At 48.9% G+C, this 21,797-nt stretch overlaps 1 protein-coding gene and 1 long non-coding RNA gene across 2 annotated transcripts; one reads left to right on the top strand and one right to left on the bottom strand.

Annotated features, from left to right (window-relative positions):
- Window positions 1-935: 935 nt before the first annotated feature.
- Window positions 936-18,032, top strand: LOC113908587. Its single transcript, XR_003515535.2, has 4 exons — window positions 936-1,064; window positions 7,501-7,635; window positions 10,455-10,571; window positions 17,373-18,032. It is a non-coding gene; the product is annotated as an uncharacterized LOC113908587 (long non-coding RNA).
- SERPINA9 (serpin family A member 9) lies at window positions 5,760-16,349 on the bottom strand. Its single transcript, XM_027568845.2, has 4 exons — window positions 15,684-16,349; window positions 9,520-9,797; window positions 7,463-7,610; window positions 5,760-6,090 (listed from the first exon to the last, which is right to left on the bottom strand). The coding sequence occupies exons 1-4, from the start codon at window positions 16,347-16,349 to the stop codon at window positions 5,887-5,889; spliced, it is 1,296 nt and encodes a 431-aa protein (XP_027424646.2). The 3' UTR covers window positions 5,760-5,886.
- Window positions 18,033-21,797: the final 3,765 nt, after the last annotated feature.

The raw sequence follows: 21,797 nt of genomic DNA, 5'->3' as shown, positions 1-21,797 counted from the left end.
TCTCTCTTAACCCTCTCACAACAATCGCGCCGGGCAGGTACTGTTACTACTGGTCCCATTTTAGAGGTGTGGATCCAGGCTCAGAGAGGTTCAGTAACTTATCCACAGTCACACAGTTAGTGGGGAGCAGAGCTGGGACTCAGACCCACGTCCACCTGACACCACAGCCGTGCTCCTAACCCAGAGCTCCCTGACCAGAGATCTCCTCTCTTTGGTAATAGACTCTGGACTAAATGGGCAGGGGACAAAGTTGTATAGGTAAAGGCTTTTAAAACTTCTTTAAATGCTGCCTCTTGACTTTGTAAGTATGTTATGCTATATGGTAATTATATTAGTTATCAAGAATCGCAACATCAGCATCCTATTTTAAGTGCCTTGGCACAGGGAGATTTTACTTTTTGACAGTTATGAATAAAGAGGCACTGTGGTGTGTAATTTTAAAGCTGGGCCTCTGAACATATTTTGCAGGGGATCGGGCGGGCTGACGGGCAGGGGGGTGTGTTGGTACCAGAGATCAGACACACCCCAGGGAACAAAAAGGGGGCCTCCATTCGCAGACGGTTCTGAGATCTGAATGGGACAGAGGATGTTGGCCACGCAGCGTGAGAGATGCTTCAGGGGGCAGCGTGGGGGGTGGGGAGCATTCTGCCTGAAAGCCCGTGTTTTCTTCCCAGCTCTTGGCCGGGAAATGAGCTAGAAAGGAACACCTTTTTGGGGAAAGGTTTCCGATATGAATAACCTGAAACACAATGGCATTATGGTTAACATTTACAGGGCACCAACAGTTTGCAGGGCATTGTCCTAAGCACTTTCTGTGTGTTTACTCACAGGACAATCTGTGACGCAGGAGCTGTGGGTTTTTCCGAGGAGGAGAGAGAAGCGCGGAGTTTCCCTAAAGGCACTGAGGGTCACATGGTTATGCGATGGTGGAGCTGGCCTTCTGGACCTGGAAGGCAGCTTCTGCCTGCCTCGGCACAGGGGTGTCACCATTCCCCCGGAGGGCAATGACACCAACTGGGGTGACTGCCCTGCCCTCGGGGGACTTTCCCGGTGCTGGAGACCAGGTGAGTGCTTTCAACCACATCAATAGCTTCAGTTGCCTGTCCTGAAATTTGGTGCAGGGTCGTGTTGAAGTGTCACACTAGCAATGTCTTCCCCTCCTCCTCTCTGGATTGTAATCGCCACGAAGCAGGTAGCACTTGCAGCCCCAGCCTCAGCTCAGTTCACCTGAACGGCTGCACGCGGATTCACTGGCAGGTGACGGGGCAGGTGGGGAAGCAATGCTCACCTGGAAAACCGAGATGCCTGTGGGGGTGTTGCTGGGTGGTCTGCCAACATATTGTCTCTGAAACACTTTAAGATATTCCAGCACAGGGGCACCTGGGTGGCTCAGTCATTAAGCAGCTGTCTTCGGCTCAGGTCATGATCCCAGGGTCCTGGGATCGAGCCCCATGTCGGGCTCCCTGCTCGGCGGGAAGCCTGCTTCTCCCTCTCCTACTCCCCCTGCTTGTGCTCCTGCTCTCGCTCTCTCTCTATCAAATAAATAAATTTTTAAAAAATCTTTAAAAAAAAACAAAATATTCCAGCACAGACAGGAAGTGGTGATTACTTCTATTGACATTCAGTTACTAACCTGACCTATCAGCAATACACACGGGGTGAGGGGGTTACTCAGTATTTGAAAGACTCTAATCAGAAACCCATTCTCCAGAGGGGGCCACTACCAACTCTGGCTAACTAGAATCAACACTAGGTTGATCTAGAACACTAGACTAAGAGTCAACACTAATAAGCCGAACAGATGATTCTTTAAAAAGTGATTTTCCAGCAATGAAATGACCGGTGTATTAGACGTGTGGGTTGGCTAGAAACCTTGTATGGGTGCCTCTGTACTTGTGTGAATGGTTCCTGGACTCAGGATTCTGAGGCATCACCTGGCTCTGATGAGAAAGTTCTCTGAATCTGCCTATAGCACATGGTCACTTCTGCCCTGAGGGAAACCCTGAAGCAGTTCTGTAAAAATCATTCCTGAATCTTCTGAAGCTCATGATTTGGTGTCTTTAAATCATGGGTCAGACTAAGGCCTGAAGTTTTACCATCTACAGGATGGCTGTGTTTCTACCGGCACACAAAAATCCTATCACAAACCTCCCAAACGTGACCTCAACGTCTGTGTCCTGCCTCCGGCTCAACAGGGTCTTGTCCCACCTAACCCACCCCCACCACAGTAAGGAAGGCTCTCGTCCATGCTTTCCCCTTGCTCCTGCCTCCTGGTGCTGCCCCATGAGGCCCCGGACAGCGAACATGCCTTCTCCCTCTTGGGAATCAGAGGTCACACTGTTCTTTTAAAGGCGGTTGTCTCACCGACAGAATGGGAGAAAATATTTGCAAATGACATATCAGATAAAGGGCTAGTATTCAAAATTTATAAAGAACTTATCAAACTCAACACCCAAAGAACAAATAATCCAATCAAGAAATGGGCAGAAGACATGAACAGACATTTTTCCAAAGAAGACATCCAAATGGCCAACAGACACATGAAAAAGTGCTCAACATCACTCGGCATCAGGGAAATCCAAATCAAAACCTCAATGAGATACCACCTCACACCCGTCAGAATGGCTAAAATTAACAAGTCAGGAAACGACAGATGTTGGCGGGGATGCGGAGAAAGGGGAACCCTCCTACAGTGTTGGTGGGAATGCAAGCTGGTGCAACCACTCTGGAAAACAGTATGGAGGTTCCTCAAAAAGTTGAAAATAGGGCTACCATACGATCCAGCAATTGCACTACTGGGTATTTACCACAAAGATACAAATGTAAGGATCTGAAGGGGTACGTGCACCCCAATGTTTATAGCAGCAATGTCCACAATAGCCAAACTGTGGAAAGAGCCAAGCTGTCCGTCGACAGATGAATGGATAAAGAAGATGTGGTATATACACACAATGGAATATTATGTAGCCATCAAAAGGAATGAGATCTTGCCATTTGCAACAACGTGGATGGAACTGGAGGGTGTTATGCTGAGTGAAATAAGTCAATCAGAGAAAGACATGTCTCATATGACCTCGCTGATATGAGGAATTCTTAATCTCAGGAAACAAACTGAGGGTTGCTGGAGTGGTGGGGGGGTGGGAGGGATGGGGTAGCTGGGTGATAGGCATTGGGGAGGGTATGTGCTATGGTGAGCGCTGTGAATTGTGCAAGACTGTTGAATCACAGATCTGTACTTCTGAAACAAATAATGCAACATATGTTAAGAAAAAAGAAAAAGAAGATAGCAGGAGGGGAAGAGTGAAGGGGAGTCAGTTGGAGGGGGAGACAAGCCATGAGAGACGATGGACTCTGAAAAACAAACTGAGGGTTCTAGAGGGGAGGGGGTGGGGGGATGGGTTGGCCTGGTGATGGGTATTAAAGAGGGCACAGTCTGCGTGGAGCATTGGGTGTTATGCACAAACAATGAATCATGGAACACTACATCAAAAACTAATGATGTAATGTATGGTAATTAACATAATAAAAAATTTTTAAAAAAGGCGGTTGTCTCTGTGTCTCCATCTGACCATATTTGATTAAAACAATTCTTGCACATGTTTCCAAACGAACGCAAGGGATAGGCATCAAAAAAACAAACAAACAAACAAAAAAACCAAACACACACACACACACACACACACACACACACACACACACAAACTCAGAGAGCTTCGAACTCACCAAGCTGGCAAAATCTGTTTTAGGACCGTTCTTGCATCTCCTTGCTAATACAAGTCTGAACGGGCTCTGGAAAGATGCGGAGGCTGGCTTTCACTGTCGTGGGCCACCTGGGGGCGAGGCTGGGGGGAAGGAGGCTGGCAGCCCTCAGCGCCCCCTGACTAGTGGGGGCTCCTCATGGCCACAGAAGTAGTAGTCCCGCACAACAGTAGTGCCTTTCCGCAGTCCCTCATGCCTGCCACTTCTGTGTGCCATGGGAGGGCACCCATGCTGCGTGTGCATGGAGCCAGGTCCTACCCATCACTGGCTCTGCATGGTGAGTTTCTGGTGCGCCCGTGGGCAGAGCATTGTACGTATGGCATCATGGTGAAAGTCATGTTGGAGCGCCCAGTATGTGGGCTTTGGTACCGGTTCTGATTCTGCCCAGGGAGCCCCTATGGCCTGGGTTAGTTGCTTCTGCTCTCTGTTCTCCTGCTTGTAAAAGAAGGTGGGACCGTGGGGGTCGGGGGTCCCCTGAAGCTCCTCTCCAGCTATCCAGCCTAACCTCCTTCTGTTTTTGTCTCTTCCTGTGTAAAAGGACTCAGAAAAGCCAGCGTGAGGGGCCTGGCATGTTGAGATGGTGGGGGACACCAGTGCCCCCCCGGAAAAGGAATCTCTAGATCTGATGGGCATGGGGGCTCTAGTAGAGGCTGCAGGAAGGGCCCTTAGTAATGAAAGGGGAAGTAGAAGGATCCAGAACAGCCTGTATGGTAGAGAGCAGGGAGGGATGACGGGGTCGTCTTGGCCCAGTCCTGCCGTGGCCCAGTCCTGCCGTGGCCCAGTCCTGCCGTGGCCCAATCCTGTTGTGCCCAGACCAGATGGCGGTGGTCGGGATTCCGAGTCAGGGAGCCGAGCTGTGGTCCCCAGGAGCCAGCAGGGAGGAGGCTGGGCACCCAGAGGGTGGTGTGTGCCAGCCAGCCCCGAGGAAGCCTGGCCAGAGAGCCATGGCACCCACTCAGAGAGGTTGTCACGACCCAGACACCAGCCCTTCGTCTTCCTGCCTGAGACACTCACCTGGTTTCGAGGAGCCCTCACCGAACCCACCAACGATGCCGACCTCCTTGGACTTTTCTGGCCTCAGTTCTACCACGCCAGCCCCAGGGACCGCTTTCTGTCACAGTGTGCCTGTCACTGCTAAGTCAGGCCTTGTGCTCGAAGAAGCCCCTCCTCTGTCCCACTGCCCTCTTGCAAGCACCCTATTCTATGTCTTCACAGCCTTCGTTGTTGATTTACTTAGAGGTCTGGTTGTGTGGTGATGGTGGGGGTCCGTCACCCCCATCTAGGGCCAGGGGGCCAGGGACCTTGTCTGTCTGACTCACTCCTAGCACATAGGAGGTGCTCAGTGAGTTTTTGCTGAAATGGATGAATGAGGAGCACCTGGGTGGCTCAGTCAGTTAAATGCCTGCCTTTGGCTCAGGTCATGTCTCAGGGTCCTAGGATGGAGCCCCGCATCGGACTTCTTGTCAGGGGCTACCCTGCTTCTCCCTCTCCCTCTGCTGACCCCCTGTTTGCTCTCTCTCTCTCTCTGTGTCAAATAAATAAATAAATAAATAAATAAATAAATAAATAAATACAATCTAGAAAAGAAAAGAAAAGAAATGGATGAATGAATGAATTCATTCAACCCCTGAAATGTCACATCATGACAACCTGGCCACTGGGAGTTAGCCCATAACCATGATCAGATTTGGACCCTGAAGGCGTGTGGGAGCATTGTTCTTGGCCGAATCCTCATTTTGGGTTTATTGACTTTTTTCCTATAACTCTGCAATACAGGTGATTGCCCTGTAGGTTACCGTTCCCAGGGGCTTCGAGGAATGGGGATATGCCCACCAGAAACATCCATGAAGCTAGTCACCAGGGAGGATTTGTAGAAGAGAGCAGTGCCTGGGGTGGGGGTGGGGGGAGTGAACAGGCTTTGTGACTGGGGGTTTGTGACCCGGATCTGTACTGACTTTTACTGACTGAGCCCCCACAAGGACACCCCAGCAGCAAATGCAGCTCTGCTGGGGTCAGGTGGAACCCTCAGAGCCGGGGAGACATGTCCTCAAGTCACACCGGGATCATCACAACATGGTTTATTTCCTGAGTGTTTTCAACGTGGACTCCGTCGCAGGAGGTTTCCACCTAGAATTTCATGGGATTTTCAACTTTCCCAAGGAAGGGGATGGCCTCTGTGGCTCTGCTGATCAGCAGCAGCAGGAAGGACCGATTGAAGCGCACGACGGTGTGAGAGGGGCCGTCCTTGGAGCGGACTGTGAGCTTGGGGGCCGTGGCCGCTACGGCTTCGGTGCCCTCCTTGCTGATGTCCAGCACAGCTTTGTGGGCAGCCTGCCAAGGGAAAAACGGACGCCAGCGGTCCCCATGGAGGCACCTCTACTTCACTGAGCTTTCGGGTTCTGCCTGGGGACAGTGATGCCCCCCTCCAGGGGCCTCCAGCTCACTGCTCCCGATGCCGGGCATGGGGTGGGCAACTGCCGCTGATACTGGTCAACTGGGCCCCTACATGTGGAGTTGGGAGGTTACAGGTGCGCACCAGAATGCCTAGGGTCGAGTCCCAGTTCTGCCACTTTATTGTCGCAAACATTACTTAGAGGATCCTGGCTTCACTTTCCAAATCTCTGAAAGGGTCATTGTCATGGCGTATTTCCCACAAGTTAATGGGGTGAATGAAAGGAGATCACGCAAAGTATGAGAACCATAGTATTACCGCGCCGTTGCCCTGGAGACGCAGGGCGCTGTTATTATATACTGGATCCCCTCTGGGTCTTCTAGCGAAGAGACTTCACCAGGAGCTCATGTCCTCCCAAGCTTCAGGGGGCCTGAGAACTCCAGACGATTTCAGTCGTTATTGTTCATATGTGCACATAAACACATACTGGGAAAAGGACTGCTACTCTCAGCATATTTCATTGGGACCTCTGTATTCTTGCCCCCGACACCAGTGACAAAGGCCCCCTTCAGTGACCCAGCACCACTTCTGACCATTCTGATCTATTACCAAGACACATTTTTCAGTCAGGGATCAGAAACCCCCATGCAGACAAGGACCAGACCCCTCGTAAGAGCAGGGGGCACACGGGGTACCTGGAGGGTTCCCTCTCACTAAAAGGGGTGCTCACGGCTCAGCTCCAGCTGATGGATGCCATGTAGGGGTTTGGGCTCATGGTTGCCGTGTGGGAACCGGACTCAGTGATTTCTTTCAAGACAATCAGAAATCTCTACTTTGAGGTACAATATCCTACATATTAGAAATTGGCTTTCTCTTTTTCTTTTTAACACTGCAGGCCAAACACAGCGCATCAACAGGATACGAATGGCCCATGGGCAGCCAATTAGGCCTCAGTGTGAGGCCCTAGGCTTCAGGGAGGTGAGGTCGAATGGCAGGTGGGCACCTGCTCATCTGTAATAGGTCTCGAGGTAAAATTGTTGCCCTCCCAGGAGAGGCCTGATTTTCAAGGGACGGTAGTTGGATCTTAGGAGTATTTGTTGGAAGAGGAATAAAAGTTGCCTGTGTATCAGAGGGATGATGGCCATAAAGCCACAGGCCTGGCACCCTTGAAATTCAGCCCTACTTCTGCCATAGAGAGGTCACTTTGCCTCTCGGGGTCTATGTTTCCGTATCAGTGAGATGTGAGGGCTCGATTAGCCAGTCGCTATAGGCCCTTCCAGCTCGAGCAAATGTTCTCATGGACCAACTCACTTTGGAAAGCTGCAGGAAGTCTCTCCTTGTGATTCCAGGAAAATCAGCATTTTCATCAAAGGCATCCCAGATGCCCAACTTCGGGAGGATGGTTTCCAGGTCATAGGAGGCAGAAATGGAGAATTTTGGAATGAACACCTCTACCCACCTGTGGAGACGGGGTAAAGAAAAAGGTGAGGTCGCAAGCCCCTTGGTCTCTATCTCTGCTTCTGGGTGGCATTGTGGGAGACTCTGTTCTTCTAGCTATTACTGGTTGCTGCTAAAGTAGTCAACACATCCCAGACAACCAACCCAGGTTGCTCTGGAGGTAAGCCCCCTGGATGAGCAGCTCTGACCCCGTAGATGAATAAGAAGGAACGGGGCCCTGTACTAAAGTAGGGACAGAGCACAGATGGGGGCCTAGCAAGGGAGCCTGTGCCAGTGACCCATGGGGGACACCAGGCAGGGATGGAAGCGTGTCTGCCATTTCCCCCAGCCCTTCCTGAGACAAACCCTGCTAAGTGCTGAGAGCAGCAGAGTCCGGTAGAACTTTCTGTAAGGTTGGAAATATTCTGTTTGTGCTGACCAGTAGGTTAGCCACGAGCAGCCTGTGGTTTTTGAGCGCTTTGAATGTGGCTCGTGCCAATGAGGGAAAAAAATTGTAGTTTCACTAATTTTAATTCATTTAAATTTAAATAACTACATGGGGCTAGTAGATGGACAGCACAACCCTGGAGTTCAGCATAACTTTTTTTTCTTCCTCTGCAATGTTTTCCCTGAACCAAGAATGAATAGCCCACATTTACTGAGCATTTACTATGTGTCAGGCACTGTCCCAGGCACATTCATGAACTTCATTTCCATTTTAAAGATGTTAAGAGTTAGTTTTAGTACTTTGCCCGAGGTCATGTACTTGGTAAGTCACAGAAATGAAAGCACAGAAGTGCTGGATGGACCCTGACGTCCTCATCGGTGAGCATCTAGCACAGTGGACAGCTCTCTCTTCCCTGTTACGGTCCCCTGCGCTGGCCTGGCCGTCTCCTTCCTGCTCTGTCTGCAGCTCTTCACACAGTGCCCCTGCCCCAGCCTCTGTGTTGCCTCTTCTGTCCAACCATGGTTGCAGTCAGAGAGGAAACCTCTGAAGCATCCTACAGTGTTCCTTGATTCCCAGCTACGCCTCTTTGCCGGCGCTGCTTCCTTTCCAAGCCTTTATGTCCTATCTGTAGCCTCACGTCCTACCTATGCTCCTGACTCAAATGCACCACCTCCGCGAAGCCTTCTGTGGATCCCGGCTGAAAGCGAACTCTCTTTGCTCAGAAGCTCCTCAGCGCACTGCCTGCCTTCTGCTGGGGCACTGATCTTTGATCAGTGGGGCACTTGAATTACAGTTATCCCTGATCCTGTCTTTTGTCTCCTCCTGGCTGTGGGCACCTTGGAATGGTGCCGACAAGGCCAAGAAAATATTGCCAAGAGATTATACATAAGACTTTGACATTCTTTTTAATCTTATGGTTAATATCCTTTTGATAGTCTCCATAATAGTTACAGAACGAATAATAATCTTACCTATTAGCTAACATTATCGAATGCATACGCTCTTCCTGGCACTGTTCTAAGCATTTTATAAATGGTAACTTGTTTTATCTTTTCAACAACTTCTGGGTTGAGTAATAGTATTATCCTCACTTTCTAGGTGAGCATTAGTGCTTTTTTTGCTTGTTTATTTTTATGGAATCATTCCATGGAAATTTAATATCCGATTGGCTGCTAGAGTGGGTTCTCCTAGCAGGGAATCGCAACAATGACATAATAGTGTTGTGGGAACATATTAGCCACATAGTAGCCTTGGGCAATTCACCTCCCCTTTTAGAGCCTCTACTTCCTTGCCTGCCGATGCAGGTGATAGCGCTCTTCATCTGTCAGGTGATTGTGAAGTTCAAGTGAGACCACAGCCCCAAGTTCCCTATCCAGCAGGTGCTCAGTTGGCATTCAACAGCTGCTATCACGGTCTTTCCCCCCATCCTTGGAGGTACCCCACCACCCGCCTCAGACCCAAGGAGACTGACACAGATTCCCACCTCTTCTGGAGTAAGTGGCTCCATTTCCTCAGCGTCCTGGCTGACAAGGCCTGTTCCAGCTGCCTCATCTTGCCCTGGCCAGGGAGAATAAAGAAGACCGCCATGTCTCCACTGTAGTCCATCTGCAGCACAGAGCAGTTCAGCTCTGAATCCACTCCAAAAGCAAACTGTTCTCCCTGGTGCATCATTGGGACCTTGACAGTGGTCCTCTTGCCCACCAGGAATGGGGAGCTCTTCCTCGTATATCCAGGGTTAAAGGGCTTCTCCCACTTGGCTAGCACAAAGAGAAAAGAGAGGTCTTTAGGTCTAAGTATAGTCAATGAGGTGAAGACAGCAAAAATGATGAAGTAAGGATCTCTGAAAACTCTCTCCTCCATAAAAACAATGAGACAACCACCCACAATGGTCTGAATTAACTTCCTTAGAACTCTAGAAATTAACCAAACTCTTCCAGCAAATTAGGGAATAGTTTATTAAAGGGAAGCAGCTAAATCTTGGTAAGAAAGTGAGCTTTGTGGTATTTTAACTTGCCCTAGTTCCATTTCTCTTGTCCTGGCTCTTCAATAATAGCCTGTATTTGCAGTGAAAGCCAGCAGGCTGGCAGCCACTGAAGGGGAAAAAATAGGGCTTGAATACTTTCAAAGACTCATTCCCAAAAAACTGTTATTTGACCTGTCTTGTGCTTCCCTGGAAGGCATCACTTGAAAAATTGTCTGTATTTGATCTGATTTGGAGTTCAACCAATGCAAAAAGCCCATTCGTCAGAGGAAATTAGTAAAAACAGTCACAGGTGGTGATAAGTTGTGCAGCTGCCTAAGGCTGTAGATAATAGTTGGGGCAAGCAACAGATTAATCAAAAAGGTTAACAGGACAGGCTGGGCGCAGGGGTGGCATCTGACAGAGTAAGGACCGCTGTATATTTCCCCTTCCTTTAGGACAATGAGAAAAACTGGCAAAGATATTCAGATTCAACTTTTTTGGAACTCTGGAAATTAGCCAAAGGCTTGCAGCAACCCGGGGAGAGTTAATTCAAGAAAAATGGCTGAATCTCGGTAAGAACAGTCAACTTCATGGTTATTTTAATTTGTGCCAGTCCCACCCTCTACTCTCCAGCTTTGTAGTAGCCTTGAAAAATAGCAGCCTGTATTCCCAATATCACCAGGAGAAAAACTTTCAAAGACTCATTTTCAAACAATTACTATTACTTGACCTCTCTGGTAGTTATCTGGAAGACCCCACTTACAAGGTTGATTGGTGCTCACTCAGTGCTTAAAGCCTTCTTCCCAGGGGGTTGGAAGTTTTGTTAGAAACAATTATAGGCAAGTGTTTTAGTTTCCTGGTTGTCTGGATGAGGATAATAGATAGGACAAACCACAGAGTGATCAAAAATTCTGAAAGGAAAAGCTGAGGAATAAGATGTGCATAGGAGCTTTGGAAAGTGCGACTATATCCTGGGCATTTAGAGGCTGTGTGCATGTATATAGCTATATATGCATATTTGAGAAAAAATATGAGAAGGCTGTAAGTTCCTACTTATGGCTGACCTTGAGGGTCTGCATAGACAGGAAGTGAAGACTGAGTCAGAGTTATAAACTGCCTGCCTGAGAGTTGATGGCACACTCCACCATGCACACAAAAGCCCTCAGCAAAGACTAGGGGATTTATTTATTCTAGACACATACGAAATCTCTGCCCAATCATAGCTAACCACTTAACTAACCAAGAAGACGCTTTGGTGGCCACATATCACAGAGTATAGACTTGATATATTTTTTTAAGATTTTATTTATTTATTTGACAGAGAGAGAGAGAAAGCATAGACAGGCAGAGTGGCAGACAGAGGGAGAGGGAGAAGCAGGCTCTCTGCTGAGAAGGGAGCCCAATGCGGGGCTCGATCCCAGGACCTTGAGATCATGACCTGAGCTGAGGGCAGATGCTTAGTACAGGAGCCCCAAAGTATAGACTTTAAATAACTAATTCAGAAAAATCACTAAACAAACAGCAACTATTGCAACAAGCAAAAACAATCAGTCCTTGGAAGGGGGAGAATCTGATTTTCAGAGTTGTCACATTACGTAATTTTATTTTATTTTTTTTTAAAGATTTTATTTCTTTATTTGAGAGAGAGAGAGACAGATAGTGACAGAGATAGCGAGAGAGAGCACAAGTGGGGAGGAGAGGGAGAAGCAGGCTCCCGCTGAGCAGGGGGCCCGACATGCGGCTCGATCCCAGCACCCTGGGATCATGACCTGAGCTGAAGGCAGATGCTCAACCGACTGAGCCACCCAGGAGCCTTCACATTACGTAATTTTAAAAATCCAGCTTTTACAAAAGAAAAAAGTATGAGACATAAGAAGGAAGTATGGACCAAGCAATCTACTAATATCAAAAATAAAAGAAGGAACAGTGCCATAGGTCTTATGGACATTAAAAGGAAAACAAAGGAATACTATGAACAACTCCATGCCCACAAATTTGATAACCTAGATGAGATATTCCAATTTGCCAAAACTTATATAAGAAGAAATAAACAATATGAATAGGCCTATATCTATCAAAGAAATTGACAATAATTAATAACCTTCCAAAACAAGAAACACCAGGTCCAGATGGATTCACTTTTGAATTCTACCAAACATTTAAGGAAGAAATTATACCAATTCTTTACAATGTCTTTCAGAGGATAGAAGCAGAGAAAATACTTCCTAACTAGTTCTATGAAGCCAGCATTACTTTAATACCAAAATCAGACAAAGGTATTGCAAGAAAGGAAAACTACAGACAAATATCTGTCCTGGGCATAGATGCAAAAATGCTCCACAAAATATTAGCCATCAAATTTGATAATGTATAAAAATAATTATATACCAAAACCAAATGGGGTTTATCCCAGGTTTGTAAGGCCGGTTCAACATTTGAAAATAAATTAATGTAATCCATCATCAAGAAGCTAAGCAAGAAAAATTAATCATATCAATAGATGAAGCAAAAGCATTTGACAAAATCCAACACCCATTCATAATAAAAATTCTCAGTAAACTTGGAATAAAGGGAAACTTCTTTAATTTGATTAAAAATATCTACAAAAAGCCTATAGCTAACATCATATTTAATGGGGAGAAACTCAAAGCTTTTCCACTAAAGTCAGATATAATACAAGGATGCCCCCTAGAGCCACTCCATTTCAGTATTTTACTGGAAGTTCTAGCTAATGCAATAAGACAAGAAAAAGAAGTAAGAACTATACAGATTGAAAAGGAAGAAATAAAACTGTCTTTGTTCACAGATGACATGATCGTCTATGTAGAAAATCCAAGAGTCAACAAACAAAAGAACTCCTGGAACTAGTAAGTGATTATAGCAAAGTTGCAGGATACAAGGTTAATATGCAAAAGTCAAATGCTTTTCCATATGCCATCAATGAACAAGTGGAATTTGAAATTAAAAACACAATACCATTTACATTTGAATCCAAAAAAATGCCTAGGTATAACGCTAGCAAAATATGTATAAGATCTATATGAAGAAAATTATAAAACTCTGATGAATGAAATCAAAGAACTAAAGGAATGGAAAGATATTCCATGTTCATGAATAGAAAGACTCAATATTATCATGATGTCAGTTCTTCCCAACTTGATCTATAGATTCAATGTAACCCCATAGATATCCTAACAAATTATATTATCAATATTAACAAACGAATACTAAGGTTTATATCAAAAAACAAAAGACCCAGAATAGGCAACACAGTATTGAAGGAGAAGAACAAAGTTGGAGGACTGACAATAACCAACTTCAAGATTTACTATAAAGCTATGGTACTCAAGACAGTGTGGTATCCGTGAAGAATAGACAAATAGATCAATGGGACAAAAAGAGAGCTTACAAATAGACCCACGTAAATATAGTCAACTCATCTTTGACAAAGGAATAAAGGCACAAAGGAGTGGAGCAAATATAGTCTTTTCAACAAATGGTGTTAGGACAACTGGCATTCATATGCAAAGAAAAAAAAGAATCTAGACACATACTTTACATCTTTCACTAAAATTAACTCAAAATGGATCACAGACCTAAAGGTAAAACGCAAAACTATAAAACACCTAGAAGATAATAGAGGAGAAAAACTAGATGATCTTGGGCATGGCAATAACTTCTAGATATAACACCAAAGGCATGATCCATGAGAGAAATCACTGATAAGCCGAACATCATTAAAATTTAAAATTCTGCTCCGTGAAAGATAATGTCAAGAGAATGAAAAGCCAAGCAACTGACTAGGAGAAAATGTGCACCTGATAAGACTGTTATCCAAAATATACAAAGAACTCTGAAAACTTAGATAAGAAAACAAATAACTTAATTTTTAAAAAGTGGGCCAAAAACCTTGACAGATACATCACAAAAGAAGATATGCAGATGACAGATAAACATGAAAAGATGCTCCATATCATATGTCATCAGAGAAATGCAAATTAAAATAACCACAACACACCCATTCAAATGGCCCGAATCTGGAACACTGACAACACCAAATGCTGGCTAGGATGTGAAGCAACAGGGATTCACACACTGCTGGTGGGAATGCAAAATAGTAGAGCCACTTTGGAGGACAGTCTGGCGGTTTCTTATCAAACCAAACACACTCTTGCCATACAATCCTGCAAGCATGCTCCTCGGTATGAAGAATTGAAAACTATGTCCACACAAATCCTTGCACGTATTATATGATTCCATTTATAGAAAGTGTCCAGAATAGGCAAATCTATAGAGACAGAAAGTAGATTAAATACTTATTTCTGGGGGAAGAGCAGAAATGAAGTGAGTGCTCATGGACAGGGAGTTTCTTTCTGAGGGGATGAAAATATTCTGGAATTACATAGTGGAGGTATTTGCACAACTTTGTGGATGTACCAAAATCCAAACCCACTGAATTGTGCAATTTAACTTGGTGGATTTTGCAGTATGTGAATAATATTTCAATTAAAAAAATAAGGTTAAATTAAATGGAACAACGTATATCGAGCTCAGGAGACTTGGAAGGGGCTCACGGCATATTAATTCTTTTCCCTTCCCCTCCCTCCGTACGGAATGGATGGATAAATGGGTGGGAAGGTGAATGGGCAGATAGAGGGAAAGATAAATGGGGGAGGGATGAACGGCAGGAGGGAGAAGGGAAGGGAAGGAGAGAGAGGGGAAGGACAGAGGGATGATACAGTAGTGTCCGTGACGATTCTGCTAAAGTTGGCCCTATCACCATCCAGCCGGTTAGCACAGAGACTCACACACATCAGGCACTCAATACACGATGGATCTTTCAAAGCAACATGCCCAGGATCATGGAGCAAGTAAGGGGCAGACGTAGAATTCAGACCCAGGGCTGTCTGACTTCAAAGCCCATGTCCATTCTGCTGCAGCACAGTGTTTTTGTAAACTGTAAAGCTCCAGACGGATGCCCGGGGGATGTGAATGGCAGTCACCCTGGCCTGTCTGCACTTCCACACCTCTGAAAGCGCTCTGGCCTTTGGATTTGCCTCTGAAGCTGGGTTGTCAGAGAACTCTGTGTCCCTCCTTGAAACCTTCGGGAGGCAACCAGGGCAGCTGCTGGTAACAAGAGATGAGGCCCTTACTCACAATCTCCTTTCCAGAAGAGTTTCCCCATGGACTGCCCACTGAGCCCAAAGTCAGCCCCTCAGGGCACATAACCAGGCTATCCAAAGTCAGAGCCGAATGAGCCCCCGTCGTAATCGACCAACTGAAGCTAAGAGAGGAAACAGGATGTAGCCACAGTCATGCCGCCAGCCAGTTAACACGCCTGGTCCAAAGTCAGGCTTCCCATTACCTGACTGTGCCATCTAGGGTTTGTTTAGCTTGCTTACTCAACTGGGGGGAGGGGGGAAAAGAAACAACATTAAAGTCAAAATCAACCTCTCAGAGCCTTACCTTTAAAGAAAATATGGTTCACGGGCGCCTGGGTGGCTCAGTTGGTTAGGCGACTGCCTTCGGCTCAGGTCATGATCTTGGAGTCCCGGGATCGAGTCCCGCATTGGGCTCCCTGCTCGGCGGGGAGTCTGCTTCTCCCTCTGACCCTCCCCCCTCTCATGTGCACTCTCTCTCTCAAATAAATAAATAAAATCTTTAAAAAGAAGAAAAAAAGAAAAAAAGAAAATATGGTTCACGAGGACCATGACCGTCAGAGGTTCAAGACCTTGGATTAAGTCTACAACCTTCCCTTCCGTCTCCTTCTCCACATAGCTGTTGATCTGCTCCCGGGCAGTGGAGGTGCTTGAGAAATCTGTAGAAAAGACTTTTGACTCATACAGCCTCTTGACGTTGTCCAAGAAATTTGTCTGCAGCCACAGCTCCTTTTTGATGAAGAGGACACTCCCCATCCTCAGGTCCAGGTCTTTGCTGGGGGCTCTGAGCGACTGGAGCAGGTGCTGGAAAGCCTGGTGGATGGCGGGCTCTGGCACATGTGTGAGGTTGAACCCCAGGCTCTGGAGGATCTGGGTCTTGGTGGCTGAGCAGGCCCCAAGGGAGAGCATGGCCAGGGGAGTGGAGACACTCAGCGGAGAGAGGAAGACGTTCTGGTCTGGAGTCTTCAAAACCAGCCTCCGGTATAGGCGGAAGGCAAAGTTGGTGTTGCTGGAAGACAGCCCGGAGGCGGCGGTGCTCCTTGGGGAGGACAGGCAGGAGAATCCTTTGCTGGGGTCCCTGGGTGGGGGCACACAGTGGATTGCAGCACAGATGCTGACAATGAGGAACACTCGATAAAAGGCAGATGCCATTTTGGAACGAAGTAAGTCTGCAAGAGAGGAAAGAACCATCAAGGGAAGGTGAGCCAAGCGTCTGGCCCCCGAATCGGAGATCTTGCAATACCCCACCCCGTTCGAGATAGAATGGGGACATGAGGGACAGTTAACAGGGCAGTTCACTCAAGTAATCTCATTGGCTCTCACGAAGGAGATGCAGGTATTATTGTTGTCTTTAGCTTACAAACAAGTAAACAGGCCTCAGAGACATTGTGTCATTGAGCTCAGGCCACCCAGCTAGTTTGTGTTCCGTCTGGGATTCAAAGTCAGGTCTTAAATCCTGAATCTCAGCTCCCACGCTCTTTGCTGTTTCTGCTTCGTAGGCTTCTTGTTCAGAGAGGAAGACAGTGGAACCAGACCGCAAAGTCCCAGTCTTCGCAGCCACGGGTGTCCTCTCCCCACTCAGAGATCCCTCCAGATATTCTCGGTCCCTTTTGTGTTGAACTGATCATGTCCTTGCCGTGGCTGCCCACCCCCAGCCACAGGCATTTGCTGGCAATGTCGATGTCCCTCAACAGGCTGTCCTGGGACCGCGGTCCTCGGGGGCCTTGAGCACAGGTGCCTAGTTGCTGGTGGGTTGCTGGCTCTAGCCTCCACCGCCTGCCCCCTGCATGCCTCATCCGGCTAGACTGAGGTACCAGGAGCATTTTGGATTAAGTGAGCTGGTGGCAGGTGGAAATACCGGTCGTTTGGGAGCGGGACAGGGCTGGGCTTGCATCCGACTCTGATGCTCACGATGGGCAAGTTTTAGCTTCCCTGGACTTTGGTTTTCTTTTTCTGCTCTGGGAGGATGGTCTGTACCTTATCTAGTTATTCAGAGGATCGAGTGTGATGAGGTCACTGGTCTCCGTCAGGACAGTCCTAAGATCATAGCCACATTCCCAACAACCTCTTGGTTGAAACTCAATTTATGTACATTAAGTAATACTTGATCAGAAGGAACTATAGAAAGAATCTTTTTGCCAAATGAGTAATTCTTTTGGGAAACTGCAACTCTGTCCCCATTGCCATTTATCTAGGGTGATTTTTGTTTTGTAGGCAGGGGAGTGTGAGGCGGGCTGCAGAGACGGGGCCACCGGCAGGAGGTGCAGACTTGATTCTGCCCGTGGGATCCACGGAGGGGATGCAGAGGAGCACCTCCATTCCAAAGGAATTTCCGAGGACTGTTCTGGGAGCCACGCATGTCCTTCACTGCTCCCCCTGCCCCGGGGGCAGTACCCCGTGCAGGAGCGGCTGGAGAAGCTTGGTGCACTGGCCCGAATGCAAGGGCCTTTACACCAGCGTGGAAGGGACTGAAGGGGAGAGACACTTGGGACGAAAAGCCCGAGTTTCTCCTTTTTGATGAACCCCGTGACAGGCTGAGGGTGCTCAGGACGCCGTGCGAGAACGTGGGGTCTGTAAGGACAGCTCTGACGGGCGGAGGGACCTGCTGGGTTAGCATGGGGTCGTGTCAAAGAGGAAATCACGGGCCCAACATGCTCTCACTTACACCGAGTTCCCAACAGGGCTGAAAACCTCATCCAACTGCAGGTTCCGCCTCTACGCAGTCGGTCAGGAATCTCTCCATCAGGCCAGTGAGTCGGCCACATGGACCCTCCATCCCCCCCAAGGGAGATGAAGTCATCTGTGTGGGAAGACCCCTTGCCTTTCCCTCTAGGGCAAAACGCGTGGCCTGGAACAATCTCTTTCGTTTGCCAATAACATCCTTGCCAAACCCCCCTTCTATGAAGACTTGCCATTTTGTACACCTCCTCGGAGCGCCCCTCTGTTTGCTGCCCGAGTCAGGCGTCATTTAATAAAGCCAGTCAGACCTTTAACTTTTCTTCGGTGGGCCTGTCATTCCCAGGAGCAGTGCTTGAGCTCGACAGTCAGCCAGGGGCCAGAGCCCCGGCAAGACCAGCACGCTCCTGCACGGCCACGATCTCGGTAAGGAATGGCAGCCTTGCATCCTGTCCTCCCAGGCCTGGCTTCACTGCCCCCCGACTCCCGCCCCATCTGTGAAAGGGGGTGGCCCCGAGGAAGAAGGAATACACCCTGTGTGCCACCCAGCATGGTGTCGGACCTGCAGAGGGCCCGAGGTCAAAGCCGCTTCTCCCTCGTGGCTGTTTGTGCTTTGTGTCCCTCACTTGGAAGCAGGGTGAAGGGGCAGGCCTGCCCCTGGGAATTCCTGACCGCGGGAAGGGACGGGGCTGAGGGCAGAGAATGCCAGCCACGCCGGAGGGAGAAGGGAGATGCCGCAGGGCAGCGGGGGACTGTATCCCTCTCGGGGGGGTGGGGATGGGAGTGGGGCTCCCGGGGCACCTGCTAATGCCGGCTGTACCTCCCAGAGGATCCACACCCCCACGAGCAGGCACGGCCTGGCCAGAGGGCGTCTGAGTCCATGCCCCAAGTCCTGGGCTGAGCAGGGGAGACCGGCCTGGACCAGTAGCCCTTCAGGCAGTCCTCTAGTGAGTGTCCTGGCCCCTCGTGGCCCTGGCCTCCATGTGGCCTTAGGCGAGCCGCTGCTTCTCTCTGGGCCTCAGGGAGGTGGCCTCCAAGGGCTCTCTGGCGATGGGCCTCCAGGGGCCGATCCTCACGCTCGAGGAAGAGCTCTGACGAAAGCTTACTCATTCAGCTCTTAAAATCCAACCTCCTTCTGCACTTGGCCTCTCCCCATGCCCAACTCCTCTCCTCTCATGGCTGCCCCTTCTGTCTCCCACAGAGGCCCCCCACTGCCTCCCTGCTGTGACATGACTGTGGCTGGGGATGGACGGTGAGTCCTGCCATGGGCTCTGCCCATCTCGAAGAGAGGGACACTGTCCTCCCTGCACCTGACCCTGCCTGGGCCCCTCTTGCCGGGGGGCCACTGCCCTTATCCCACATTTCACCCTCTCTCCCCTGCTCAATTCCCCACTGGGCTCCCGGCTGGGTCACGCATCCACACCGCACACAGGTGGAGCTTTCTAGATGCAAAGCTCATGTGTCACTCACCTACTCAGCTTCCTCAATGGCTTCTCTCTGACCTTGGGAGGAACGGCCACGCACCTGTCATTCAAGGCCCTTCTCAGCTGGGCTCTCACTTACCTCCCAAGCTTCATCCTCAAGCACACAGCTGTTCCACGTTCCTGGAAAGGTTGCGTGGCCCTCCGCCCACCCACCCTGCCCTGTCTTCATTTGCCTCCTTATTTACTTGAGTTCCAAAGGGCTTCATTCCATTCTAAAACCCCACACTCCTGGTGACACACACTTCTGGCAAAGCCCCAGACCTGGAATAATCCACCCGTCTGTTCCTTCTCCGCCAGCCACTGGAAGGAAGCGGCTCACTGAGGCAGTTTTGTCCGCAGTGACTTGCCAACCACCGATCTTGATGTGGCTGGCAACAGAGAACCGATCACCTCACTCTCCCATTGCCTGCAGGGAATGCCTCGGTCTTCCACCTCCTGAAGATGGACTCCCGAGCCTGCCGTTAGGGCATCTGTGCGCGCGCGCACACACACACACACACACACACACACACACACACACGAGACCACCTTGCCCCCCATCTCCCATGAAAGACAGACCCTCGGGAAAGGACCACGTCCCCCTCTCCCCAGCACTCCTTGCAGAAGTTTGGAGAGCCTCCCTTATGTCCATCCCAGGACCCTCACACCTGTCTCTTCCATATTCCCAACTACATCCTTGCCGTTGGCTTTTTTTTTTTTTAATTTTTTATTGTTATGTTAATCACCATATATTACATCATTTGTTTTGGTGTAGTGTTCCATGATTCATTGTTTGTGCATAACACCCAGTGCTCCACGCAGAACGTGCCCTCTTTAATACCCATCCCCAGGCTAACCCATCCCCCCACCCCCTCCCCTCTAGAACCCTCAGTTTGTTTTTCAGAGTCCATCATCTCTCCTGGTTCGTCTCCCCCTCCGACTTACTCCCCTTCATTCTTCCTCTCCTGCTATCTTCTTCTTTTTCTTTTTTCTTAAAATATGTTGCGTTATTTATTTCAGAAGTACAGATCTGTGATTCAACAGTCTTACACAATTCACAGCGCTCACCATAGCACATACCCTCCCCAATGTCTATCACCCAGCCACCCCATCCCTCCCACCCCCCACCACTCCAGCAACCCTCAGTTTGTTCCTGAGATTAAGAATTCCTCATGTCAGTGAGGTCATGTGATACATGTCTTTCTCTGATTGACTTATTTCACTCAGCATAACACCCTCCAGTTCCATCCACGTCGTTGCAAATGCTTGCCGTTGGTTTTTAAACACGGTCAAGGCTTGCCCACTAGGACCAACGAGCCACTACCAAGAGCGCGATGAAAACCCCCCCTCGCTTCCTGTCTCCTTCCTCCCCATCCCGACTCACGTCCTCACGAGCTGTGTGTTCACTGTCCTCACGGTCTCACTTCCATTCCCCCTTGGCCCACTCCAGTCCGGCTTCTGGGTCCACAGAGACGGGACCAGCCTGCGAACGCGGCCAGGTTCATCCTAGCTGCCTCCCCAGGAGCAGCTGACACTGGAGACCACACCCTTCTCCAGTCCCTCCCTGTGGCTCGGTGACACCATGATCTCCTGCTTTTCTCCTTCCCCCCATCTGCCTCCGTTCCTCCTCCTTAGTCACCTCTGGGCCTCCCCTCCTGCGCCCAGTCCTGGCGCGCCCCCCGAGCCTCGGTGCCCTCTCCTTGGTGCCCTCCTCTGCCTCCAGCTGATCTCGTCAGGCTCAGGGCTTCGTTACCAAGTTGCACATCACTTACTATTTTTAATCCCCAGGCCAGAACTTTCCTCGGAATTCCGTAGTTCTAACCACCTCCTTGATATTTCCTCCTGATGTCACAAATGAACCCGAAGCTCAGTAAGACCCAGACTGAACTCAGACTCTTTCCCAAACGCCATCTTCCCATGGAAGTCACAGCTGAGATCTTTCTCAACATCTCCGTCCGCGGACAGCACTCACTCAGTTATTTGAGCCCAGGACTCACACGTGCATCTCTTTCCTCCTCATTCCCCACACCAACACATCACTTACCTACTTGCAACTGTTCCAGTAGCCTCCCATTTCCCAGAGCGGCACCAGCCTCTCATCCAACCTGCACTGGTTGGGATCCACCGGCCGCTCTAACTTCATCACAGACCTCAGAGCCCCTTGCTCGGGACTGCTGTGTCCAGCCGTTTTGCCCATTTCTCTGCTTCTCACAGGTGACCTTTGTTGTACCCCTCTCCCCTCCCCCACCAGACTTTCCCCTCGAATTAATTCCTTTCCACTGCTTAGGTCCTATGTCATGTCACACCCTTAAGGAAGCTCTCTTTGAGTGCGCAGATCAGGAAAATTCCCTCCTTTAAATGTTTTTATAGTACCATTAACCTCTTAGTGGAATACTTATCATGGTCGTAATTTCACATTTATTTGCCTGACGGAAAATGAAACGAATCAGGCACTTGCCTCTCTGTTCTCCCCCTACACCCCTGTTTGGCCAGTACAAAG

Source organism: Zalophus californianus, chromosome 6 (genome assembly GCF_009762305.2).
Source record: "Zalophus californianus isolate mZalCal1 chromosome 6, mZalCal1.pri.v2, whole genome shotgun sequence".
NCBI classification, from domain to species: Eukaryota; Metazoa; Chordata; class Mammalia; order Carnivora; family Otariidae; genus Zalophus; species Zalophus californianus.
The sequence above is the reverse complement of the archived record's forward strand: the minus strand, read 5'-3'. Positions and strand labels throughout refer to the sequence as shown.